At 39.0% G+C, this 26,790-nt stretch overlaps 1 protein-coding gene across 2 annotated transcripts in view; it reads right to left on the bottom strand.

Annotated features, from left to right (window-relative positions):
• Positions 1-25,485, bottom strand: part of AAGAB (alpha and gamma adaptin binding protein) — a 79,108-nt gene extending 53,623 nt beyond the window's left edge. For both annotated transcript variants that reach the window (XM_060095209.1, XM_060095210.1), the window contains exons 1-3: positions 25,381-25,485; positions 317-507; positions 86-182 (exon numbers count right to left, since the gene is read on the bottom strand). In XM_060095209.1, coding sequence (XP_059951192.1) covers positions 86-182; positions 317-507; positions 25,381-25,453 — 361 coding nt within the window. In that variant the 5' untranslated portion in view covers positions 25,454-25,485. The remainder of the gene's footprint in view (positions 1-85; positions 183-316; positions 508-25,380) is intronic.
• Between the last annotated feature and the right edge of the window lie 1,305 nt (positions 25,486-26,790).

Raw genomic sequence — 26,790 nt, 5'->3', positions numbered from 1 at the left:
GTTAAGGAAACCAATGTATTGTTTACCAAGAAATGGCAAATGTAACAGTGTATGTACCACCTACAATCCCACTGGAGTGCCTTACCATTTTCAGACACTCTATCGCAAACCAAGATCATCACCTCAGGTAACCATGCTTCTGCAAGTGGAAGCCAGGAGGAAACACTATCGAGACCAGATTTCTAGAGGGAGGAGAAAGAAACAGAAACAAAAACAGAAAAAGAAACATTAAGAGAACTCAAAGAAAATGCAAGGTTAAAAAAAACAAAGCACAAAATAATTTCTTATTCAAGGTCCATGGAAAACAAAATCTTACTTGTGTACTGTCAAAGTAAACCACAAATGCTTGAACAGACTCTGCAATCTCTGCGGTGACGAGAAATTTGTTTGGCACCACACATAGATTGATATCTGCTGAATAGTATTTATTATCAATGGTCCAGGGATAAAACCTCACGGCATCGTTGGCAGTCACTTCCACAATAAGATCTTCTGTTCCAAGGATATCTAAATAAATGATACAATATTACCACGGAAAGTACAAAACCAATATACAATGGTCAATTTTCTCAGTAAGATACCAGATTAATAATTCTCTTTATGCAAGGATTTCAAAGGGCCTTTGATTTATTAGGATATTTTCCTTCTCTGATCATTTGATTATAAAAGTAATGGTGACATAATTCAATTAATTGGCTTTTTTCTTTAAGAACATAAAAACTATTGTGACTAGATTACATAGTAGTAGAGAACAAAACAGTCATCTAACCAAACACCCAGTAAAGAGCAAGCAGAAGAGAAAGAAAAACAGCTACATTTATTGCTTACATACTTTATGGAAGCTGGAAGACTGTGAGAATAGTCAAGAATTTGTAACTATTTTGTACTTACTGCAAGCTAAAAGGAAAATAGCAGCAAAGCTAAACCAGTAACAAAACGGTTACACACAGTCCCTGTGCCAAATGCTGACACATTAATTCAACTAATGAAATAAAAGAATGGATACTGATAAATGACCCCATTCCATTTATATATATTCATCCTTCTTCAGATTCTTTGAAAGCCAACTCAAATTCTTGTTGACAAAGACACTTCTGGCAAATTTTAATATAGAAAGCCAAGCAAATTAAATGATTTAGGAAAGAACCAAATCTTTCAGAAATCCATGTGCAACATGGGTATAACTAGTGAAATTCTTAACAGTAAATTACCAAGTCAGTGATGAACAAATATAGATGTGGTCATGGAACCACTAGAGCATTTTGCTTCCATAATGTCATACAATATTTAGAACTTGAAGAGACATCAGAAATTGTTCTAACCCGAACTCCCATCTCTCACACCCATAACCATAACCTCCATTTTACACAGATGTGGAAAATTAGCTTAGAGAAGTAAAATGACATGCCACTAACTGGGTTATAATAAGAATATACAGCCAAATGGCTACAAACTCCTTTTTAATGCATACTAAGATGAACATATAAAATATTCCTCATGAAAAAGAACACAGCAGGAGGCATAACCCTCCTAGACTTCAGACAATACTACAAAACTACAGTAATCAAAACAGCATGGTACTGGCACAAAAACAGACATGGATCAATGAAACAGAATAGAGAGCACAGAAATAAACCCACACAACTACAATCAATTAATCTTTGACAAAGAAGGCAAGAATATACAATGGAGAAAAGACATTCCCTTCAGCAAGTAGTACTGGGAAATTTGGACAGCTGCATGCAAATCAATGAAGTTAAAACACACCCTCACACCGTACACAAAAATAAACTCAAAATGGCTTAAAAACTTAAATATAAGACATGATACCATAAAACTCCTAGAAGAGGAACATAGGCAAAACATTCTCTGACATAAATCGTACCAATGTTTTCTTAGGTCAGTCTCCCAAGGGTATAGATATAAAAGCAAAAATAAATAAATAGACCTAATCAAACTTACAAGCTTTTGCACAGCAAAGAAAACCACAAACAAAACAAAAATACAGCCTGTGGACTGGGAGAAAATATTTGCAAATCACATGACTGACAAAGGCTTAATTTCCAAAATACACAAACAGCTCATACAACTCAATAACAAAAAAACAAATAACCCTATCATAAAATGGGCAGAAGACCTAAACAAACATTTCTCCAAAGAAGACATACAGATGGCCAGTAGGCACATGAAAAGATGCTCAACGTCGCCAATTATAATAAAAATGCAAATCAAAACTATAATGAGGTACCACCTCACACCAGTCAGAAAGGCCACCATTAAAATGTCCACAAATTACAAATACTGAGAGGGTGTGGAGAAAAGGGAACATTCTTACACTGTTGGTGGGAATGTAAGTTCATGCAGCCACTGTGGAAAACAGTATGGAGGTTCCCCAGACAACTAAAACTAGAATTACTATATAATCCAGCAATTCCACTCCTAGGCATATATCTGGACAAAACTATAATTTGAAAAGATACATGCATCCCTATGTTCATAGCAGCAGTATTCACAATAGCCAAGACATGGAAGCAACCTAAATGTCCATCGACAGATGAATGGATAAAGAAGATGTGGTACCTATACACAATGGAATACTATTCAACCATTTTTAAAAAATGAAATAATGCCATTTGCAGCAACATGGATGCAACTAGAGATTATCATACTAAGTGAAGTAAGTCAGAAAGGGAAAGACGAATACCATATGATATCACTTATATGTGGAATCTAAAATACAACACAAATGAATAAACCTATGAAACAAAAACAGACTCACAGACAGAGGACAGACTTGTGGTTGCCAAGGGGGAGGGGAGTGGGGGAAGGAAGGATTGGGAGTTCGGGGTTAGCAGATGCAAACTATTATACTATACAAGATGAATAAACAACAAGGACCTACTGTATAGCACAGGGAAACATATTCAATATTCTGTGATAAACCATAATGGGAAAGAATATGACAAGGAATGTATATATATGTATAACCGAATGACATTGATGTACAGCAGAAATTAACACATTATAAATCAACTATACTTCAATAATTAAAAAATATTTAAATATTTAATTTTTAAATATTTTTAAATATTTAAATTAAATTAAAATTAAATATTTAAATATTAAATATTCCTCAAACTCACAATTAGTAAGACACAAAAAACTAGAAGTTAAATTTTAAATTCCAGAGCTAGGATTATATATTTGGAACGTTGCCATAGTTTCTGCTCAACAAAAAGATATGCAGGAATTATTTAGTCTCAAAACTGCTAGGAAGAAACTTCCCTGGTGGTCCAGAGGTTCAGAGTCTGCCTTCCAATGCAGGAGATGTGGGTTTGATGCCTAGTCAGGGAACTAGGGTCCCACATGTCAGGGAGCAGCTAGGACCGCATGCCACAGCCACTGAGCATGCAAGCCGCAACTGTAAGCCCATGAGCTCTGGAACCCACGTGCCACAACTAGAGAGAAGCCTGCGTGCCAGAGCAAAGGATCCCATGTGCCGCCACTGAGACCCAATGCAGCCAAAAATAAATAAATAAATATTAAAAAATTTTAAAACCTGCTAGGAACGACATATAAAGTGTGTATGTGCGCATGTGCATTTTTTCATTGGTAAACTTTCATTATGTGGTTATTAAGAAGAACTGGTCTGGAGGAGACTTTCAAGATGGTGAAGGAATAAGAAATGGAGATCACCTTCCTCCCCACAAATACATCAGAAATACAACTACACGGGGAACAACTCCTACAGAACACCTACTGAATGCTGGCAGAAGACCTCAGACTTCCCGAAAGGCAAGAAACTCCCCAAGTACCTGGATATATATATTTTTTTCCTTTTTCTCTTTTTGTGAGTGTGTATGTGTATGCTTCTTTGTGTGATTTTGTCTGTATAGCTTTGCTTTTTACCATTTGTCCTAGGGTTCTGTCTGTCTGTCTTTTTTTTTTTTTTTTAATATAGTTTTTAGCACTTGTTATCACTGGTGGATTGTTTTTTGGTTTGGTTGCTCTCTTCTTTCTTTCTTTCTTTTTTTCTCCCTTTTCTTCAAGCCATGTGGCTGACAGGGTCTTGTTGCTCTGGCTGGATGTCAGGCCTGTGTCTCTGATGTGGGAGAACCAAGTTTAGGACATTGGTCCACCAGAGACCTCCCGGCTCCATGTAATATCAAATGGCAAAAGCTCTCCCAGAGATCTCCATCTCAATGCTAAGACCCAGCTCCACTCAACGACCAGCAAGCTACAGTGCTGGACACCCTATGCCAAACAACTAGCAAGACAGGAACACAACCCCATTCATTAGCAGAGAGGCTGCCTAAAGTCATAAAAAGGTCACAGACACCCCAAAACATACCACCAGACACAGTCCTGCCCACCAGAAAGACAAGATCCAACGTCATCCACCAGAACACAGGCACTAGTCCCCTCCACCAGGAAGCCTACACAACCCACTGAACCAACCTTAGCCACTGGGGGTAGACACCAAAAACAACAGGAACCAAGAACCTGTGGGCTGCAAAAAGGATACCCCAAACACAGTAAGTTAAGCAAAATGAGAAGACAACGAAGCACACAGCAGATGAAGGAGCAAGGTTAAAAAGCCACCAGATCAAAAAAATGAAGAGGAAACAGGCAGCCTACTTGAAAAAAAATTCAGAGTAATGATAGTAAAGATGATCCAAAATTTTGGAAATAGAATGGAGAAAACACACGAAACGTTTAACAAGGACCTAGAAGGACTAAAGAGCAAACAAACATGATGAACATCACAATCAATGAAATTAAAAATTCTCTAGAAAGAATCAATAGCAGAATAACTGAGGCAGAAGATGGATAAGTGACCTGAAAGATAAAACTGTGGAAATAACTACTGCAGAGAAGAATAAACAAAAAAGAATGAAAAGAATTGAGGACAGTCTTAGAGACCTCTAGGACAACATTAAACGCACCAACATTCGATTTATAGGGGTCCCAGAAGAAGAAGAGAAAAAGAAAGGGACTGATAAAATATTTTAAGAGCTTACAGTTGAAAATTTCCAATATAGGAAAGGAAATAGTCAACTCCAGGAAGCACAGTCCCATACAGGATAAATCCAAGGAGAAACATGCCAAGACACATACTAATCAAACTATAAAAAATTAAATACAAAGAAAAAATATTAAAAGCAGTAAGGGGAAAACAACAAATAACATAAAAGGGAATCCCCATAAGGTTAACAGTTGATCTTTCAGTAGAAACTCTGCAAGCCACAAGGGAGTAGCAGAACATATTTAAAGCGATGAAAGGGAAAAACCTACAACCAAGATGACTCTACCCAGCAAGGATCTCATTCAGATTCAAAGGAGAAATTAAAGCCTTTACAGACAAGCAAAAGCTAAGAGGATTCAGCACCACCAAACCAGCTTTACAACACATGCTAAAGGAACTCCTCTAGGCAGGAAACACAAGAGAAGGAAAAGACCTAAAATAACAAACCCAAAACAATTAAAAGAATGGTAGTACAAACATACATATCAATAATTACTTTAAATGTAAATGGATTAAATGCTCCAATCAAAAGACATAGACTGGCTGAATGGATACAAAAACAAGACCCGTATATATGCTGTCTACAAGAGACCCACTTCAGACCTAGGGACACATACAGACTGAAAGTGAAGGGATGGAAAAAGATATTCCATGCAAATGGAAATCAAAAGAAAGCTGGAGTAGCATTCTCATATGAGACAAAATAGACTTTAAAGGACACTACATAATGATCAAGGGATCAATCCAAGAAGAAGATGTAACAATTGTAAATATTTATGCATCAAACATAGGAGCACCTCAATAGACAAGGCAAATGCTAACAGCCATAAAAGGGGAAATCTACAGTAACACAATCATAGTAGGGGACTTTAACACCCACTTTCACCAATGGACAGATCATCCAAAATGAATATAAATAAGGAAACACAAGCTTTAAATGATACATTAAACAAGATGGACTTAGTTGATATTTATAGGACATTCCATCCAAAACAACAGAATACACTTTCTTCTCAAGTGCTCATGGAACATTCTCCAAGATAGATCATTTCGGATCACAAATCAAGCCTTGGTATATTTAAGAAAATTAAAATCGCAAGAAGTATCTTTTCCGACCACAATACTATGAGACTAGACATCAATTACAGGAAAAAATCTGCAAAAAATAAAAACAGATGGAGGCTAAACAATACACTACTAAATTACCAAGAGAACACTGAAGAAATCGAAGAGGAAATCAAAAAATACCTAGAAACAAATGACAATGAAAATGCAACAACCCAAAATTTATGGAATGCATCAAAATCAGTTCTAAGAGGGAAGTTTATAGCAATACAATCCTACCCCAAGAAACAAGAAACACCTAAAATAAACAACCTAACCTTATACCTAAATCAATTAGAGAAAGAAGAAAAACACCCCAAAGTTAGCAGAAGGAAAGAAATCATAAAGAGCAGATCAGAAATAAATGAAAAAGAAATGAAGGAAACAATACCAAAGATCAATAAAACTAAAAGCTATTTCTTTGAGAAGACAAACAAAACGGATAAATCATTAGCCAGACTCATCAAGAAAAAAAGGGAGAAGACTAAAATCAACAGAATTAGAAATGAAAAAGAAGTTACAACAGACACTGCAGAAATACAAAGCATCCTAAGAGACTCTACAAGCAACTCTATGCCAATAAAATGGATAACCTGGAAGAAATGGACAAATTCTTAGAAAGGTATAACCTTCCAAGACTGAACCAGGAACAAATAGAAAATATGAACAAACCAATCACAAGTAATGAAATTGAAACTGTGATTAAAAATCCTCCAACACACAAAAGTCCAGGACCAGACAGCTTCACAGGTGAATTCTATCAAACATTTAGAGAAAAGCTAACACCCATCCTTCTCAAACACTTCCAAAAAATTGCAGAGGAAGGAACACCCCCAAACTCATTCTATGAGGCCACCATCACCCCGAGAGTAAAACCAGACAAAGATACTACAAAAAAAGAAAATTACAGACGAATATCACTGATGAATATAGATGTAAAAATCCTCAACGAAATACTAGCAAACAGAATCCAAAAACACATTAAAAGGATCATATACCATGATCAAGTGGGATTTATCCCAGGGATGCAAGGATTCTTCAATACACGGAAATCAATCAATGTGATACACCATATTAACAAATTGAAGGATTAAAACCATATGATCATCTCAATAGATGCAGAAAGTTTTTTTTTACATCTTTATTGGAGTATAATTGCTTTACAATGGTGTGTTAGTTTCTGCTTTATAACAAATTGAATTAGTTATACATATACATATGTTCCCATATCTCCAGAAAGAGCTTTTGACAAAATTCAGTACCCATTTATGATAAAAAAAATCTCCAGAAAGTGGGCATAGAGGGAACCTACTTCAACATAATAAAGACCATATATGACAAATCCACAGCAAACATCATTCTCAATGGTGAAAAAACTGAAAGCATTTCCTCTAAGATCAGGAGACAAGGATGTCCACTGTCACCACTATTATTCAACATAGTTTTGGAAGTCCTAGCCACAGCAATCAGAGAAGAAATAAAAGGAATACAAATTGGAAAAGAAGAAGTAAAACTGTCACTGTTTGCAGATGACATGATACTGTACACAGAGAATCCTAAAGATGCCACCAGAAAACTACTAGAGCTAATCAGTGAATTTGGTAAAGCTGCAGGATACAAAATTAATGCACAGAAATCTCTGGCATTCCTATACATTAATGATGAAAAATCTGAAAGAGAAATTAAGGAAACACTCCCATTTACCATTGCAACAAAAAGAATAAAATACCTAGGAATAAACCTACCTAGGGAGACAAAAGACCTGTATGCAGAAAACTATAAGACACTGATGAAAGAAATTAAAGATGATACCAACAGATGGAGACATATAGCACATTCTTGGATTGGAAGAGTCAATATTGTGAAAATGACTATATTACCCAAAGCAATCTACAGATTCAATGCAATCCCTATCAAATTACCAATGGAGGGCCTCCCTGGTGGCGCAGTGGTTGAGAGTCCGCCTGCCGATGCAGGGGATACGGGTTCGTGCCCCGGTCTGGGAGGATCCCATATGCCGCGGAGCGGCTGGGCCCGTGAGCCATGGCCGCTGGGCCTGCGCATCCGGAGCCTGTGCTCCGCAACGGGAGGGGCCACGGCAGTGAGAGGCCCGCATACCGCAAAAAAAAAAGAAAAAAAAAAAAAAAAAAAAAAATTACCAATGGCATTTTTTACGGAACTAGAACAAAAAATCTTAAAATTTGTATGGACACACAAAAGACCCCGAATAGCCAAAGCAGTCTTGAGGGAAAAAAACGGAGCTGGAGGAATCAGACTCCCTGACTTCAGACTATACTACAGTAATCAAGACAATATGGTACTGGCACAAAAACAGAAACACAGATCAATGGAACAAGATAGAAAGCCCAGAGATTAAACCCATGCACCTGAGGTCAACTAATCTATGACAAAGGAGGCAAGGATATACAATGGAGAAAAGACAGTGTCTTCAATAAGTGGTGCTGGGAAAACTAGACAGCTACATGTAAAAAAATAAAACTAGAACACTCCCTAACACCATACACAAAAATAAACTCAAAATGGATTAGAGATGTAAATGTAAGACCGGGCACTATAAAACTCTTAGAGGAAAACATAGGAAGAACACTCTTTGACATAAATCACAGCAAGATCTTTATGGATCCACCTCCTAGAGTAATGGAAATAAAAACAAAAATAAACAAATGGGACCTAATGAAACTTCAAAGCTTTTGCACAGCAAAGGAAAACATAAACAAGACAAAAAGCCAACCCTCAGAATGGGAGAAAATATTTGCAAACGAATCAACGGACAAAGGATTAATCTCCAAAATATATAAACAGCTCATGCAGGTCAATATTAAAAAAACAAACAACCCAATCCAAAAATGAGCAGAAGACATAAATAGACACTTCTCCAAAGAAGACATACAGATGGCCTAGAAGCACATGAAAAGCTGCTCAACATCACTAATTATTAGAGAAATGCAAATCAAAACTACAATGAGGTATCACCTCACACCAGTTAGAATGGACATCATCAGAAAATCTACAAACAACAAATGCTGGAGAGGGTGTGGAGAAAAGGTAACCCTCTTGCACTGTTGGTGGGAATATAAATTGATACAGCCACTATGGAGAACAGTATGGAGGTTCCTTAAAAAACTAAAAATAGAATTACCATATGATCCAGCAATCCCACTACTGGCCATATACCCAGAGAAAACCATAATTCAAAAAGACACATGTACCCCAATGTTCATTGCAGCACTATTTACAATAGCCAGGTCATGGAAGCAACCTAAATGCCCATCGACAGACGAATGGATAAAGAAGATGTGGTAGATATATACAATGGAATATTACTCAGCCATAAAAAGGAACGAAATTGGGTCATTTGTTGAGACGTGGATGGATCTAGAGACTGTCATACAGAGTGAAGTAAGTCAGAAAAAGAAAAACAAATATCGTATATTAACGCATGCATGTGGAACCTAGAAAAATGGTACAGATGAAGTGGTTTGCAGGGCAGAAGTTGAGACACAGATGTACAGAACAAACATCTGGACACCAAGGGGGGAAAGCCACGGCATGGTGGGTGTGGTGGTGCGATGAACTGGGCAATTGGGATTGACATGTATACACTGATGTGTATAAAATTGATGACTAATAAGAACCCGCTGTATAAAAAAATAAATTTTAAAAATTAAAACAAAACAAAACTACAATGAGGTATCACCTCATACCAGTCAGAATGGCCATCATCAAAAATCTACAAACAATAAATGCTGGAGTGGGTGTGGAGAAAAGGGAACCCTCTTGCACTGTTGCTGGGAATGTTAATTGATACAGTCACTATGGAGAACAGTACGGAGGTTCCTTAAAAATCTAAAAATAGAACTAGCATACAACCCAGCAATCCCACTACTGGGCATATACCCTGAGAAAACCATAATTCAAAAAGAGTGATGTACCACAATGTTCACTGCAGCTCTATTTACAATAGCCAGGACGTGGAAGCAACCTAAATGTACATCGACAGATGAATGGATAAAGAAGATGTGGTACATATATACAATGGAATATTACTCAGCCATAAAAAGAAATGAAATTGAGTTATTTGTAGTGAGGTGGATGGACCTAGAGTCTGTCATACAGAGTAAAGTCAGAAAGAGAAAAACAAATACCGTATGCTAATACATATATATGGAATCTAAAAAAAAAAAAAAAAAGGTTCTGAAGAACCTAGGGATGGGACAGGAATAATGACGCAGATGTAGAGAATGGACTTGAGGACACAAGGAGGGGGAAGGGTAAGCTGGGACGAAGTGAGAGAGTGGCATGGACTTACATAAACTACCAACTGTAAAACAGATAGTGGGAAGCAGCCGCATAGCACAGGGACATCAGCTGGGTACTTTGTGACCACCTAGAGGGGTGGGATAGGGAGGGTGGGAGGGAGAGGCAAAAGGGAGGAGATATGGGGATATATGTATATGTATAGCTGATTCACTTTGTTATAAAGCAGAACCTAACACACCATTGTAAAGCAATTATACTCCAATAAAGATGTTTAAAAAAAAAAGAACTGGTCTGCTGAAAATAAAACCTCTTTTTTAACCAAAAAATTAATTTTCAAATAAATTTAAGACTTTACCTTTGACATAAGGCCCCTTTTGAAACTACCTTTCTAAAAATTTTCACCAAAACCAGAATTGTTACTCTTAAATTAACAGGTCTGTGCCAGTATTTGAAAATCTGAGTTTACCTTGTCTCTTTAAGAAATCAGTAGTTCTTTCTGCTTAATTTCTACCTTAAGTTATAGTCTTTTATTAATTATCAATCAATCCCATAGCAGCCAGCTGCAGTGCCCCTCATAATGGAGCTCAGGTAAGAAATAACCAGGAAGAACACATAAGTTATTAAAATCAAAGATTCTGCTCTCATGTAAATGTCTCATAGAAAAAAAAAAAAAAACCTCAGATCAAAGTCTATGTTGCATCCAAAGCTAACGTTTCAAACTTCAAGCAAGTGCATTAATATATGCCGATAAAAGCACATATGGAATGAAGGAAAACTGAACCAAGGAGAGTAGCAAAAAATGTATAAACTGATTTCTTTTTTTTTTTTTTTTTTTTTTTTGCGGTATGCGGGCCTCTCACTGTCGTGGCCTCTCCCGTTGCGGAGCACAGGCTCCGGACGCGCAGGCCCAGCGGCCATGGCTCACGGGCCCAGCCGCTCCGCGGCATATGGGATCCTCCCAGATCGGGGCACGAACCCGTATCCCCTGCATCGGCAGGCGGACTCTCAACCACTGCGCCACCAGGGAGGCCCTGATTTCTTTTTTAAGGGTAGGAGGAGCCACCACATGGAATCAGTCTTCATTCACAGGTAATTTTTTAAAATATTGAATTGACTTTTTTTTTAAGGGGGGAGCACAAAGAGTACAACAATGAACTCACTGTTTTTAAGGGGAAAGTAGAAGGAGCACGGGACTAGTACTCCTACCAGCACCACAGCCAGTTCTTGATATTTCCTAGGCTGGTTGTATTGTTAGAAACTGGAATAAAATGTAGGTTACGGTTTTTTCAAGTCAGTGTCTTCAACTAACATGAAAAAATTAAATCAATGAAGATGTCATATATTTACTTACAAACTGCAATTCAGAATATTTGGATCCATTAAGGATGGTTCATTTTATTAATCAATGTCTAGAATACAAGAGGATAAACCATTGTGTTACTCAGAACTCCTAAAATTTCAATTACATACTGCGGTTGATTTTCAAGTGAGAAGATATTTACTTAACACATACAAAGAAGCTATTTCTTTCTCTTTTCTCTAAATCTAAATGAGAATAGAAACAATAAATTGGGAAAATGAATTTTACCTTTCAAAGTTTTAGCAGCTCCGTGGTCTTTTGTTTTGTTTTCATTCTTTGTGCTGCCTAAAACAATTTGATAGGTCAATTTACTTATCAGATTTTTTTAACATTTTATGTCTAATCAGATACTTTCAGTGAGGCTGCATGTGGGCTTTATTATCACATCTGTGCCATATTAGAACTAGAGAGAGAAAAGTGAAGATTGGCTCTTTCTAGTTCTTATCATCAACATCATAATGCAGAGTTTAATTTAAAAATGTAAATGTCTACACTAAATATAGCTTTTCTCCCTCATCCTTTATATTTGGTTTCAAACGTTTAACAAGTTTATTCTTCTCCACATTGAAGCAAAAATCACTCAAATGCTGGTGCACATGGCTAAGAGTTTCCAGAGATCAGTCAGTATAATTCACTCATTTCACAGATAAGAAAACTGAGGGCCAGAAAAAAGAAGCCACTTGCCTAATAGGAGCAGAGCCTAAAACGGAATTCAGGTCATCAGCATTCTTTCCTACTCTACTGTGGTGCGTTACACGGTACAATACGTAGCGTTTGAGCTAGATCACACTCAAGTGTCTAACGGTCACAGCCAAAACTAACCTATGGGCCTAAGCATCCTCTTCCCTTTCATGAAAACCAAAAATAAGAGCTGGAATGAGGGTACCAAAAGATGTGACCCCACGGTACAACTAACCCATCAGAAAACTGTTGATGGATTTCGAGTATTTTTATGTCAAAAGTGAGTCATAGTGATCTTGTGGGAGTTTTTTGCCAGACAGACTTCCTAGAAAAACCTGCCATGGCCTCTCTTCTTTGCCCTGCACTAAACCGAATTTTGATGTAGTCAAAATGATGCACAGATACAATCAAGAGCAGCTTCTCCCTCCTTCTGCCATTTACTCTGCTGGCAGCCACCTGGTGGAGCTGTAATACATCATTTTTTTAAGAGACAAATACTAGATGATGACCAGCTATGTTATTATGAATGGTTTCACAGCTTAAAATAGTTAATTCATAGTGTTTTCAGATGAGAAGTTAAATGTCAATTCAGTTCCAGTAGCAAGTGTAAACCTTTCCCCCAGCTTTAAGTACAAGTATAAATCTCCTTTCCTGCTTGAGAAACTGTTACATACCGATCAATTCTCCAGCAACTCCTACTTACTTCTCACTTCCTTGGTGATCTTATTTCCCCTATAGTCCCTCCCACTTGGCAAGTTACTTAAGAGATTCCAAAGTTGAAGAAAGCTGTAAGCCAAGGAAGCATTTCAGGTCAGTGACCCAGCACCTCCCTCTTCTTCTTGCCCTTCTTTCTACTACTCCGTCTCTCCTGATGTTCCTTCCCTCAGAAAAAGGTTAATTTGGAAAGCAATCATTAAAGAAAGAGGCAAGAAGCTTTCTGAGATTCCAAGGCAAATTCACAAAACAGCACAAATACCCAATTTCATACATGCATATATATAAATACAATCCTTACCTTACCCCCTCACCTATCTACCCCAGCCAAAAAAGACCAAATCAGTGCATTCTAAACTCAAGGAACTGATACTGTTTTAGATTATTCATATCTCCTTCAGTAGGAGAATTAAAGACACTTTTTTTTTTTAATACTTCTGAGCAATAACAGCTGTGAAGTTGTGGCTTGGCACACCAGTTAGATTTTCTTTTCTTTTTTTTTAAACATTCTTTTCTTTATATATATTTATTTTATTTATTTATTTTTTGGCTGTGTTGGGTCTTTGTTGATGTGCACAGGCTTCTCATTGCGGTGGCTTCTCTTGCTGCGGAGCATGGGCTCTAGGCGTGCAGGCTTCAGTAGTTGTGGCACGCAGGCTCAGTAGTTGTGGCTCACAGGCTCTAGAGCGCAGGCTCAGTAGTTGTGGTGCACAGGCTTCTCACTGCAGTGGCTTCTCTTGGTGTGGAGCACAGGCTCCAGGCGTGTGGGCTTCAGTATTTGTGGCACGCAGGCTCAGTAGTTGTGGCTTGCGGGCTCTAGAGCACGGGCTCAGTAGTTGTGGTGCACGGGCTTAGTTACTCCACGGCATGTGGGATCTTCCCAGACCAGGGCTCGAAACTATGTCCCCTGCATTGGCAGGTGGATTCTTAACCACTGCGCCACCAGGGAAGCCCTAAAGACACTTTTAATACCAGTAGAATTAATGTGCACTTAATTAATCATGACACTGATTAATTGATTTGAGACACTGATTTGTGAAGAGTTGTCCAGTGGTTAAATCATATTTTCTATGCCCTGAGGGAAGTGACAGCTGCCACCTCAAATCAAGACGATCCTTCCAGAAAGCAGCACTCTTCTGAGAATACAGTTGGTTTTATTCTTTCTCATAGACCTGAAACTGCCTTTGCAGCCAGGCATCATAACCTCCCACCCCTGATACCAGTGTCTTTCATGGTACCCACTCCTCTGGGGGACCCACAGTTCCTTCCCCTTCCCTTTGTGATGGCAGCACTACTAACCAGGAAAGGCCGGAAAAGAGAAACAGCACAGACCTGGGGTCAGAGGGACCTGCATTTGAATGCTGTCCCTCAGTGAGAATGACAAATTAATCTCTCTGTGAGTCATCTCCTTGGCTGCAACAGGGGACAAAAACACTCCTCAAATGGCTCCTTGAAGATTAAATAAAACAATGCCCAAGAAGCGCAGGTGGGCGCTGGGCACAGAGCAGGCCCTCGGTAAAGTTCACATCCTCCTCCACAGCTCAGCTTCCTGCACACGTGACAGCACTCCTGACTCTAAGAGGACAGGTTACACACGTGTTGAGGAGAGTTAGTAAGAAACATTACAATTAGGAAATAACAAAGCTGCTCTGGCCCCTCCCTTCCCAAAGTACGCCTTCTCAAATTTTTCTTTTCCATTGTTAAGGCTCAGACTGAGAAAGAAGAGAAAGCAATTAGGAAAAGTATAGGAGGCAGTAGAGTCTGACGTCAGCTGAAGGAGAAGGTAGCTATTATGAAAGAAAAGAATCGAGCAAAATGTGATTTGGGAAAAAATATGACAGCCAGAGTTTTCATTAAACATCAAGGAGGAAAGACAAAGAGGGACCTTTAAAAATCATAATGGTACCAGCACTTCCTTGGTGGCACAGTGGTTAAGAATCCACCTGCCAATGCAGGGGACATGGGTTCGAGCCCTGGTCCATAAGATCTCACACGCCATAGAGCAGCTAAGCCCGTGTGCCACAACTACTGAGCCTGCGCTCTACAGCCCTCGAGTCACAACTACTGAAGCCCAGGCACCTAGAGCCGGTGCTCCACAACAAGAGAAGCCACTGCAATGAGAAGCCCGCGCACCCTAACAAAGAGTAGTCCCTGCTCACCACAAACAGAGAAAGCCCGTGCGCAGCAACGAAGACCCAATGCAGCCAAAAATAAATAAATGTATAACAGAAAAAAAAATCATAATGGTTCCATATTGTTGCAACCAGTGACCATTTCATAGACACAATTTCATGAGAATGCCATACAAGGTGGGTGCTACTCTGTCCAAAACTCTATAACAGTTATTAACTACCAGATTATTCCCCAAGTACTAGGAGTAGATCATACTGCTGCAGTGTAAAGGGCCTTTGGAGCCTGTGTGCCATTTAAAGGTTAAAACTGCAAGGTTAGGGCTGGGACTTTACAGAGACAAATGTCAGGAAATTCTTATCTGTGATTCTCTGAGTAATCATCCTGCAGCCTCCTGGTGCATGTATATGCAATATCTGTCTCCGTGTATATGACAGATACATCAGTGGAGCAGTATTAAGTGGCTGAGAAGAGGAACTGGATTGAGTTAGAGCAACATACCCCTGCTTTAACAGGAATACAGCAGTTCTGGTTTGCTTACAACGCTTAATTACCTTTTCCTCACACACTCCTCTCTGGTCACTGTGTAAATTCACATTGCCACATGCTTTGGGGCTTTTTGTATCACAGTGGAAAAGTTTTAAAAGTTTAAACAGAGGTAATCCAACTCAGCCCTCCTCCTTTTCGTCAAGTTCACTTTCTCCCAATAGCTGTCTGGACTTGGTCACCACATCTTCATGTTAAAATAACTTGGGGGGGTGTGGTGGGGGAGGGTACACGGTCTCTGCTTTGCCCTTAGAAGACCAACATGAGAGACCAACATGCACAAAAGACATAAAGAAAGAAGCTGGCAGCCAGGGGAGACAGAATGTGGAGAAGTGCTTTACGAGGGCCAAGAAGAACCATCAGCCTCTAAACTTCATGGGCTGCATGCAAAGACCACTTTATCAATCCCAGTGGCATAGGTGATGGACAATTCCCACTCATATTTGGGGAAAAGGGGGGGACTTCTTTGGATTCCATTACTATCACTTATTTATTGGAATCATACGTCCAGATATCATCTAAAGCAGTGGTTCTTTATGGGGAGGTGATTTTGTCTCTCAGGTCACGTGTCAACATCTAGAGACATTTTTGGTTGTCACAAGCGAGGAGATGCTACTGGCACCTAGTGGGCAGAGCCCAAGAATACAATGCACAGGACAGCCCCACACAACAGAGAATTACTCAGCCCAAAATGTCAACAGAAACCCGGATCTAAAGCAAATGAACTTGTGGAACTGACTTGACTGTATTCATGAAACAAAATAAAAGTTGTGGAATGCAAAGTTGGTTTTATTCTTTCTCATAGAACTGAAACTAGCCTTTTACAGCCAGGCACCATAACCTCCCACCACAGACATAAATGCCTTTCATTTGCATCTGATAAATCTATCTCAAATGTATTCTTTAATTATTTTAACCATAAAAAGTATCTGGCAATTAATCTTAGATGCTTTGAAAATAATTTATAAATGGTGATTTTCTGAAGAACACATAAGTCTAAACAGGGCAATTATGAGATGAAAGTAATTTCCATATTCAACTGGTAATGTTTTATAAACAAATCAGCATCAATAAAACTTCACAAAAAATGTCAATGTCTGCTCAGGTTGACAATAGAATCTGCAGCAGATGCTAACTTATTCTGAAAGAAGGTAAACATGTCTAAGATGAATTTTCCAAAACAGAGTAAATTTAATGAAGAACATTTATTTTGTAGCTCCTGTATGTAAATACTGAAAATAAGCTTGGTCCAATGGCAAACGTTACAAAGCTAACAGACCCAACGTCCCAGTATCCAAAAGGTCCTTCCAGATGGGTTAAAATCATGCTTGGAGAACACACAGTCAAAGGATAATGGAAAAAGAAAACACTGATAAATTGGACTTCGTCAAAATTTAAAACTTTTGCATTTCAAAAGATACCATCAAGAAAACCAAAAGATAAGCCACAGAATGGGAGAAAATATTTGTAAATTATGTACATGATAAGGAACTTGTGTCTAGAATATGTAAAATACTCTTACAACTCATTAATAAGAAGACAAAAAAACACTTTTTTTAATGGGAAAAAGCAAGACATGGAAACAACCCAAGTGCCCATCAACAGATGATTGGCTTAAGAAGATGTAATATATACACACAGTGGAATATTACTCAGCCGTAGAAAGGAATGAAATACTGACATTTGCAGCAACATGGATGGACCTAGAGAATACTATACTTAGTGAAGTAAGTCAAAGACAAATTTTACCTGATACCACTTATACAGGGAATCTAAAAAATAATACGAATGAATCTATGTACAAAACAGAAACAGACTCACAGACATAGAAAACAAACTTATGGTTACCAAAGGGGAGAGGGACAAATTAGGAGTATGGGATTAACAGATACAAACTACTATACATAAAATAGATAAGCAACAAGATAGCACAGGGAATTACATTCAATATCTTATAATAACCTATTATGGAAAATAATCTGAAATATATATATACACACACACATATATATCTGAATCACTTTGCTGTACACCTGAAGCTAGCACAATATTGTAATTCAACTATACTTTAATTTCTTTTTAAATGAGCCAAAGATTTGAATAGACTTTTCACCAAAGATATATGAATGGACTATATACACATGAAAAGATTCTCAACATCACTAGTTACTAAGAAAATGCAAATAAAAACCACGAGACACTACCTCACCCCAACTATATAAGTGAAAATACAGACAATTAACAAGTGTTGTCAAAAATGTGGAGAAATTGGGCTTCCCTGGTGGCGCAGTGGTTGAGAGTCCGCCTGCCGATGCAGGGGACACGGGTTCGTGCCCCGGTTTGGGAAGATCCCACATGCCGCGGAGCGGCTGGGTCCGTGCGCCATGGCCGCTGAGCCTGCGCATCCGGAGCCTGTGCTCCGCAACGGGAGAGGCCACAGCAGTGAGAAGCCCGCGTACCACCAAAAAAAAAAAAAAAAAAAATGTGGAGAAATTGAAACCCTCATACGTTGCTGATGGGAAAGGTAAAATGGTACAGCCACTCTGAAAAAGTCCCGCAGTTTCGTAAAATAGTATACAATAGTTTCTTAGCGTGCCCATAATAGCATTATTCATAATAGCCAAAAAGTGGAAGCAACCAAATGTCTATCATCAGATGAATGGATAAACAAAATGTGGTCTCTCCATACAATGGAATACCAAGTACATGCTTACAGCAGGGGTGAATCTCAAAAACATCATGCTAAGTAAAAGAAGCCAGACACAACAGACCACATTTCATATGATTTCTTTTATATAAAATGTCCAGAAAAGGCAACTCTATAGAGACAGAAAGTACATTAGTGGTTGCCCAGAGCTGGGGTGGGAATGAGGAATGACTGCTAACAGGTAGAAGGTCTCCTTCTAGAATGACAGAAATTTTCTACACTTAAAACAGGTGGATTTTATGATATTTAAATTACACCCCAAAGCTGCCTTAAAAAAATCACTTTATTGACAAGGTAGGCGATTGAGGCACAGGTTTTAGATACTGAGAACAATGATGGCACATGTAAAACAGTCAGTAAGTATTTGTGCAATGAAAAGTTAACGTGCTTAAAATCAGATACCTAGGAAGAGGGTAGAACTCAGCACTCAATTCACAAATTTTTTGCCTCACAAAAGTCCTGAACAACCCCAGCAGAATTCGGACAGAATGGCAATTCTCTTATGTCAGCATAACAGTGCTCTTTATTACCAAATGATCACACATTTTCCTGCTCTGAGCATACTGATTTTGATCCAGGTACGATACTACTTTACCCCATCTCTGTGTTGAACCAGCCTTCAGGTCTGTGTGGAAAATTAAACACTAAAAAGGTTATTTGTTACTGAATCTAAAACATCACAAAGGCTCTTTAAGAGTTTCACAACTGTCCTCTCTGTCTTAACGTACCTCAGTCTTGCTTCCTGGATAAGTAATTCTCAGAGAGGTATTTGTGGTATCTGTGTGCACTGGCTCCAACACAAATACAACATCGTGTCCAGATCCTCATTCTTGCCAGACATATTTAAAACAGTTTTCATACTTTAACCTTTTTTTAAAAATGGTTTTATATCAGATTTCATTATTTATTGAGTGTCAATATTTGCTGAGGAATTATACAGAGCAAAAGGCAGCAAGTTGTTTAAACCAAATGACCACTGCATATTTTCTGGATGTTTTTTATCTTTTGCTACAGAAAAATAAGCAGTTAGGTGGCCCAGAAATAAAGGCCTGAGTCTAGATACACTCAGAATCCTCCAGGATGATACAATACTCTCAGTATCACAAACGGTTTTGTGCAACGTCGGCTGACGTGTAATACTTCCCCACTGCTCTCTACGCCGTTACTGGAATGCCATTTACTGGGAAGACAAACACCTTATAATCATTTAACTCTTCAACAACAGCTAAAAGATTAGTCTAACACTTCACACAAATTCTCTACTCAACCGATAAAAAAAAAAAAAACATAAATTGGGCACCAATAGAGGCATTTTCATTTTTTATTAGCTTATGGTAGTTCACCTACTAAGGCTCCAACTACCATGAAAGAAAAGGTATAAACTTATTTTGAACCATAAAAGTTCTCACTGCAGTAGTGAAATCTTCTACTATAATTTCTCCTATCCCTAAATTCACCTTGAATACATACAGCTCTGGCCACCAGGAAGTTCATCATATTTCACATATATAAAAGAACTAGAATTGAATCTCCAACTTTTATGAGCTGAACAACCTGAGAAAATCACAACCTCTTTGACCTTTAATTATACATACATACACAAACATACACACACACACACAGACAGACAGGAAGATAACATGGATGTGTTTTATAAATCACTTTGGGTCTGGAGAGAATGTGACTTGTATTTAGTCTTAAGGTTGATGACTTAACATCCCTTTTTAAATAAAGATAACAATCTTGAGCCTTCTTTTAATGTTATTTGAAAAATTTAAAATATATTAAGTATCATAGTTAAAAACAAATCAAAGTTCCCCCACCCCCATTACCATTTGAAATCACTGCTTTTGTCTGAACACTTAATAAATCATTCTGTGATGACAACTCTAGGCCCTTGTGGTACATCTTGCTGGCCCAATCTTTCTTCCTTTGAAGAAAATAAAGACTTGGAAATATACAATCCAATCAAAGGCAGAGTCCTCCTACCACAACAAAATAAGCAACTTTGCTTAAGCAAAAATTATTACTTATTCCCAGAGTAAAAGGCTCTACTCAGAATACCTCAAGCAGCTACAGAAAAACGCAAATTAGAAGACCCAAGTTCTTATCCCTATTCTGTTGCTAGATAACATTCTCTAAGCTGTACAATAGCCCCTATTGTGAAATAAGAATGTTCTCTTTAGTAAATTACTTTAAGATCCCTTTGTAAATACAGGAGTCTGACAGACCTAGAAACAAACTCCCAGTCTTAACAGAAGAATGAATGTTTCCCAAAGCAGCAATGTCATACCTGATGGCCAGCTTTGCCTGCATAATTCCCCAAAGCCTAGTTTACCCATCATATAATTGAGCTACCTGGTTCCACAGTTTTAGAAACCTGAGGACCAGTGGATTGTTTCTATGGGTAAATGCATCTGAATTCCAAACACAAAATGTCAAACTCTCTACTACAAGTGGAGTGTCTACTGCAACTTTAAAATCAGGCTTGATTCTTCAGTTTCCAAAAGATAAACATGAAGCATTATATAATCTAACATAAAAATAACCGATACCGTAGAATTTTACATCTAGAAGGGATGTTAGAGATGATCTGGAACAACCTTTTAATTTTAATGTTAATTCTACATAGCAGGAGAGACTAATATATACAGTGTTTCTACTTTGGGTTCCCTCAATTGAGAAAATAAAAATCCAGACACTGTTAAAGACCATCAGGTATGCACATGCCCTTTTTAAAATACAGGTCCTTTGGGCAAGGATTTTTTTTTTCTTCACTTAGAATTAAGACTTCAGCGCTTCCCTGGTGGCGCAGTGGTTGAGAGTCCGCCTGCTGATGCAGGGGACGTGGGTTCGTGCCCCGGTCCAGGAAGATCCCACATGCCGCGGAGCGGCTGGGCCCGTGAGCCATGGCCGCTAAGCCTGCGCGTCCGGAGCCTGTGCTCCGCAATGGGAGAGGCCACAACAGTGAGAGGCTCATGTACCACAAAAAAAAAAAAAAAAAAGAATTAAGACTTCAACCATTCTAAATGGAAATGCGAGCATATTTTAAAACCTTCTTTTGAGTTAATCTTCTCTCTCAGTTCTTCCACCAATGCCACCACCTTAAATACTTCTGATTGCTAAGGAATTCCAACACATTTCAATGAGACAGCCCATGCACACAAATCCCAAATGAGAACATATACTCCAGCACTTGGTACTTGAGCACTCCAGGAAACTCACCTAGTGCTTCCAAGCCCCGGTTTCTTCATTTATAAAATGGAGAAACCCTGGGCTTCCCTGGTGGCACAGTGGTTGAGAGTCTGCCTGCCGATGCAGGGGACACGGGTTCGTGTCCCGGTCCGGGAAGATCCCACATGCCGCGGAGCAGCTGGGCCCATGAGCCATGGCCGCTGAGCCTGCGCGTCCGGAGCCTGTGCTCCGCAATGGGAGAGGCCACAACAGTGAGAGGCCCGTGTACCGCACAAAAAAAAAACAAAAACAAAAAAAGGAGAAACCCTGACTCCATGAATTCACAAGGATACAAGAACCAAACTAAATTATGTGAAAACATGTTTGGGAAGAATATTGATATACATATAAATGCTTATTATAAGATCTCCAAATTCCCACATTTCACTAGAAGAAAAAAATTTGCTCCAAATGTTCAGGTGTAGAACCTAAATGGCTTACAGTTGCTAAGTTAGCATTACATACATTAAAACCAAATGGGATTTTTCTATCTAAAGTTCCTTCTAGGAAAATAGAGTAAGATGTTAAATCTTAGGTATCAACATTTTAATATTTCCACAGGTGGAGCACATACTTTCACCACATCCCTCCTGAAGGCAGGAATAGTCTCTTAGTAGTCCTTTCAGCTGCAGTAACTGGCACAGAGACTAGCTCTGTTCTTAATATCAGAATACACTTTTCCAGAATAAAAGTAAAATGTTCATATAAACATATGTGGGGTGGAAAGAGGTCTGGCCTGGGGGTACCGACACTTGCTCTCACACCACACACAGCCTTGCATAAGCATTCTGAGCCTTCATTTCCCTTTAAAAGTCTACACTGGTAATGCCCCTTTTATCTGATGTCAGACATCCACCCAGAATACTGCACATAAAGCCTTTGAGCGACAAAATGAAAAAAGCTTCTCACAAAGTCCACACCTTATCCATAGTAGAGGCCTACTGATTTTTATTTCATGTATACTTATAATAATAAACTTGGTTACTTGGTTATGAAATATTTCCCATTGTTGTTAAAAGCAGTACTTTAAAAATTTTTTTGGCTGCACCACGCAGCATATGGGATCTTAGTTCCCCAACCAGGGATCGAACCCGTGCCCCCTGCATTGGAAGCGTGGAGTCTTAACCACTGGACCACCAGGGAAGTCCCCAAAAGCAGTGAAATAGATCAGATGTTGAAGGAAAGAAACTGGAGAAACCCTAAATGTTCTTCTTCCTGATGCACGGGAAGAAACCAAACCTTCCCAAAAAAGGTAAATTAGATTCAATCCAAAATCATATATTGCTTAATGTCACTGAACACTTAAAAGTCATTCATTATGGTAGTCTCCATCTTTTATGCCAAAATTAGACTCAATTTGTGATTAATTTAATTCAATCTTTAATTATGATAAAACAGAATCAATGCTCAGCAAATACTGTACTACATTCTAATACTATCTGTGGTTACCCAAATCATTAACCTGGGAAGAAATGGTAAAAGCCCTCTTTTATAGTTCACTTTTCCTTACTCAAGTAATCTCTTCACTAACTGCTTCTATTTTATTTTTCACTACATAATATTAATGGAATCACAAAGGAAAGGTCAGCTAATTTTAAGCAACACAAAAGTTATCCAAGAAGCATTTTACATATAGAAATAAAGTGGATTATTTTATTTTACAGAATTAATTTTATTCCCAATGATGCTTATATATTTTAAAGAAGTACAGTGTTACTATTCCCCAACTATAGGTAATCAGCTCCTTCAAGGAAGTGACCGTGTCTGCCAATTCTGATCCTTAAAGCACGTGATAACCAAAAGAAAACTTAACAAGTATTTCTGAGATTGGCTTTGAAAGGACTTCTACATATCAGTAATGGAAATCCAAAGACATATAATTCCTTTGGAAAGTTAAATACATCAGAATCTTAAGAATTCTGAGCAAATTCTGATATGTTCTCTAGATGTAATATATGATGGAAACTAATTTACAGTGTAATGGTAGATGAAAAATATCAGGATAAAAATAATTTATGAAATATATGTAAAATATAAAAGTATATTTTATATAAATATATGTATACAAATCATACACCTTAAATGTGTTATAAATATATAATTTTATACATTTATATATTTAATATTTCAGATACAATATTTTGAATTTTTATATATAAAATGTTAAAAATATTACATGTTATATATAAAATATAAAAATTATATATGAAATGTAATTATCAATTTTTTAAAACCTGTGCATTGGGAACAAAACTGGAAGGAAATGCACAGAAATGTTAACACAGTATTTGTGTTTGGGTGATGAGACCTTGGCTGACATTTTCTTTTCTACGTGTGCTAAATTTTACTTAATGGACTATGCACTACTTTTAGAATAAAACAATTTTCAAAAAGAAAAGAAAGGAAAAAATGGGAAGGAGCACTGATGAGAGATAAGGAAATGGCATAATTAGAGCAGTTAGTTACCATTTAGGGTTATAATTAAGGAACTTTTTATGTGATCACAAATGATAACTAAGTTACAGAACATTTGTGCTGGAGTGACATCCTGCCTAATTCTGTCATTTGACAGGTACTACAGGAAGAAGTTACAGTTTATATGATGCTTTACACTTTACAAAATGCTTTCAAAATGTCACATCACCGGTCCTTCAAAGAATCCTGTGAGATAGATTCATATGCCCCATTTTCAGGATCAGGAAACTGAGGGCTAGAGAGAGAATGTGCTTTAATAATAATATCTACCATTTACCGAATGATTACTCTGGGTTAAGCACAAAATCCTGTGAAAATTATCACCACTTTACAAAGAAAACTGAAGGGCATAGGTTACAGCTGAGAGTCACTGTTCTTACTCGAAGCCACGCATTTAAAACAGGAGTCTTGAGTTATAATCAACTTCGGGGAGTTAGTTAGTGGAAGAGTTGAGCCTATCTATGCCTCCAGCCCTATGGTTTCTCTACTACACTGGTCTCCCCTCCTCGCCTACGGTTCTTTCAAGAGTGACTTAGTTTGACAACCACTATGAAGGTCCAGAGGCAAAAGAACTAGGCCCAGTAATAACCAAAAACTAATGCTGGCGTAGGGCCTAGCCTCAGGAGGAAGGCAAGGCACTGAATAACTGCAGAGTGCAGGGGACAAGTCGAACAAGTCTTAAAATACACATCAAGGGGTAGCCAGAGGAAACACTCTCTACCTCAGGAGCAGGGATGGCAACATAAATCACGATTCCTGCACCTGACACTCGCGTTCCTCGGTACCATTCCCAGAGCGCCTTTCCGGTTCACCTCAAAGGTTGCCCGCAACAACCCCTGGGCTGGGGTCCTACTTTACAGACAAAGCTGAAAGAAACGACATGCTGGGCCGGGCAGGCAGAAAAACAACGAGTGCAGGAGCTAATGGTGGACACCTGGCGGACTGGGCACCTCGACCACGTCTGAAGGGCACCAGAGGAGTCTCGGGCCACCACCAAGGGGAGCAAGGGGCCAGGGCCCGCGGCGGCGACAGAGGCCCCGAGGGAAGCCGCGGTGCTGGGACTGTCGCCAGCCGAGGCTCGGCGCGGGGCTTGGAAATCGGCCCAGGTGCCTCACTACTCACGCTGGACTAGCCGGTCTGCGGAAAAGGTGGATGAGCAGCTGGTGACTAGCGCACAGGGGACGCCCGCAGCCATCTCTGCGCCGACGAACAGTTTCTATCCAGGAGCCCCTTCCGCCTTGGGCGATACCACGGCCGCCGGCGCGCGGGGGAGACGTGCAAATGAAGGCGCATTCTCAGAAGGCACGGCCGGCCCTGCCTCCTCCCGCAGCCCCTCTTCCGCTCCCGGTGTGGACCAGGCCGGGCTGCGCGTAGCGTTGCCATGGGGACGAGCTCCCTCCGCAGTAGGTTCCGGCGCCTGGAGACCTCGCCTCCGCAGGGAGGTAGCTCCGCCCGGCTGTAGGCAGCTCCACCCGGCTGTAGGCATGGCCCAGGAGATGGAAAACGATGACCCCATCGGATCCATATTAATCCAGGTGGGAAATGGGCCTCACCGTCCCTTCCCAGCTAAGACCCTTTGAGCGAGGCCCAGCAGCGCCCATCCACTCACGCCCACCCTCTTGAAGCGCCACTCCCACACTGCCTCCAACACACGAGGGGCAGCACCTATTAGAGAACTCCCAGATATGCCAACCCAGACCTCTCCCGCCAAGCTCACACAGCTCCGGAGCCTGAGCCTGCAGGTTGCGCTTCCGAAGCACAACCATTTTGCCCCTGGTAAAACTCCAGGACCATACACAACACCGGGATCTTTACTTTGGAAAAATGCATCTTACAGTGAGGCACCATTTTTAAGTGTTACGTTCTGAAAATTTTGATCCCATGATGTAGGGAAGTGGAGGAGATACGAATCAGACACATTGGAGAGGTGATAAATCTGGGGAGAAGTTGAAATATGTGAACTGCTTTTCTTAAGCACCCCAGTTTTTTTGGATCTAGAAGTCCCTTGCAAATAAATGAGTTCTGGGGATGAAATGTACACCATGGGAATTATAGTTAATAATGCTCTACTGTGTATTTGAAAGTTGCTAAGAGTAAATCTTAAAAGTTCTCATCACAAGAAAAATTTTAACTATTGACATGTGTGATGATGGATATTGACTAGACTTACTGTGGTGATCATTTAGCAATATGTACAAATATCAAATCATTATGCTGTATACATGAAACTAATGTTATATGTCAATTATATCTCAATAAAAAATAATAAATAGAAATACCTTGCTTGGGAACATACAGATAGGGAAACATATTAAAGATAAAAGATTGCTAATCAAGTTAAAGTTTTTGAATGTGGATATGTGACAAATTAAAAAACACAGGGAAGTAACTTTTTCTAATCTGTGGGGGAAATATCAAGAAAGTATTAACTTCTCCCATATAACTCAGTTTATGACAGTTACACTCAGATTTTTCCAGAATGTTAAAAGTACTTTGTTTTTTCACATTTACATATGATAGTTTTAAAACATT

Source organism: Mesoplodon densirostris, chromosome 4, assembly GCF_025265405.1.
Source record: "Mesoplodon densirostris isolate mMesDen1 chromosome 4, mMesDen1 primary haplotype, whole genome shotgun sequence".
Classification (NCBI taxonomy): domain Eukaryota; kingdom Metazoa; phylum Chordata; class Mammalia; order Artiodactyla; family Ziphiidae; genus Mesoplodon; species Mesoplodon densirostris.
This window is presented reverse-complemented; position numbering and strand designations above follow the sequence as displayed.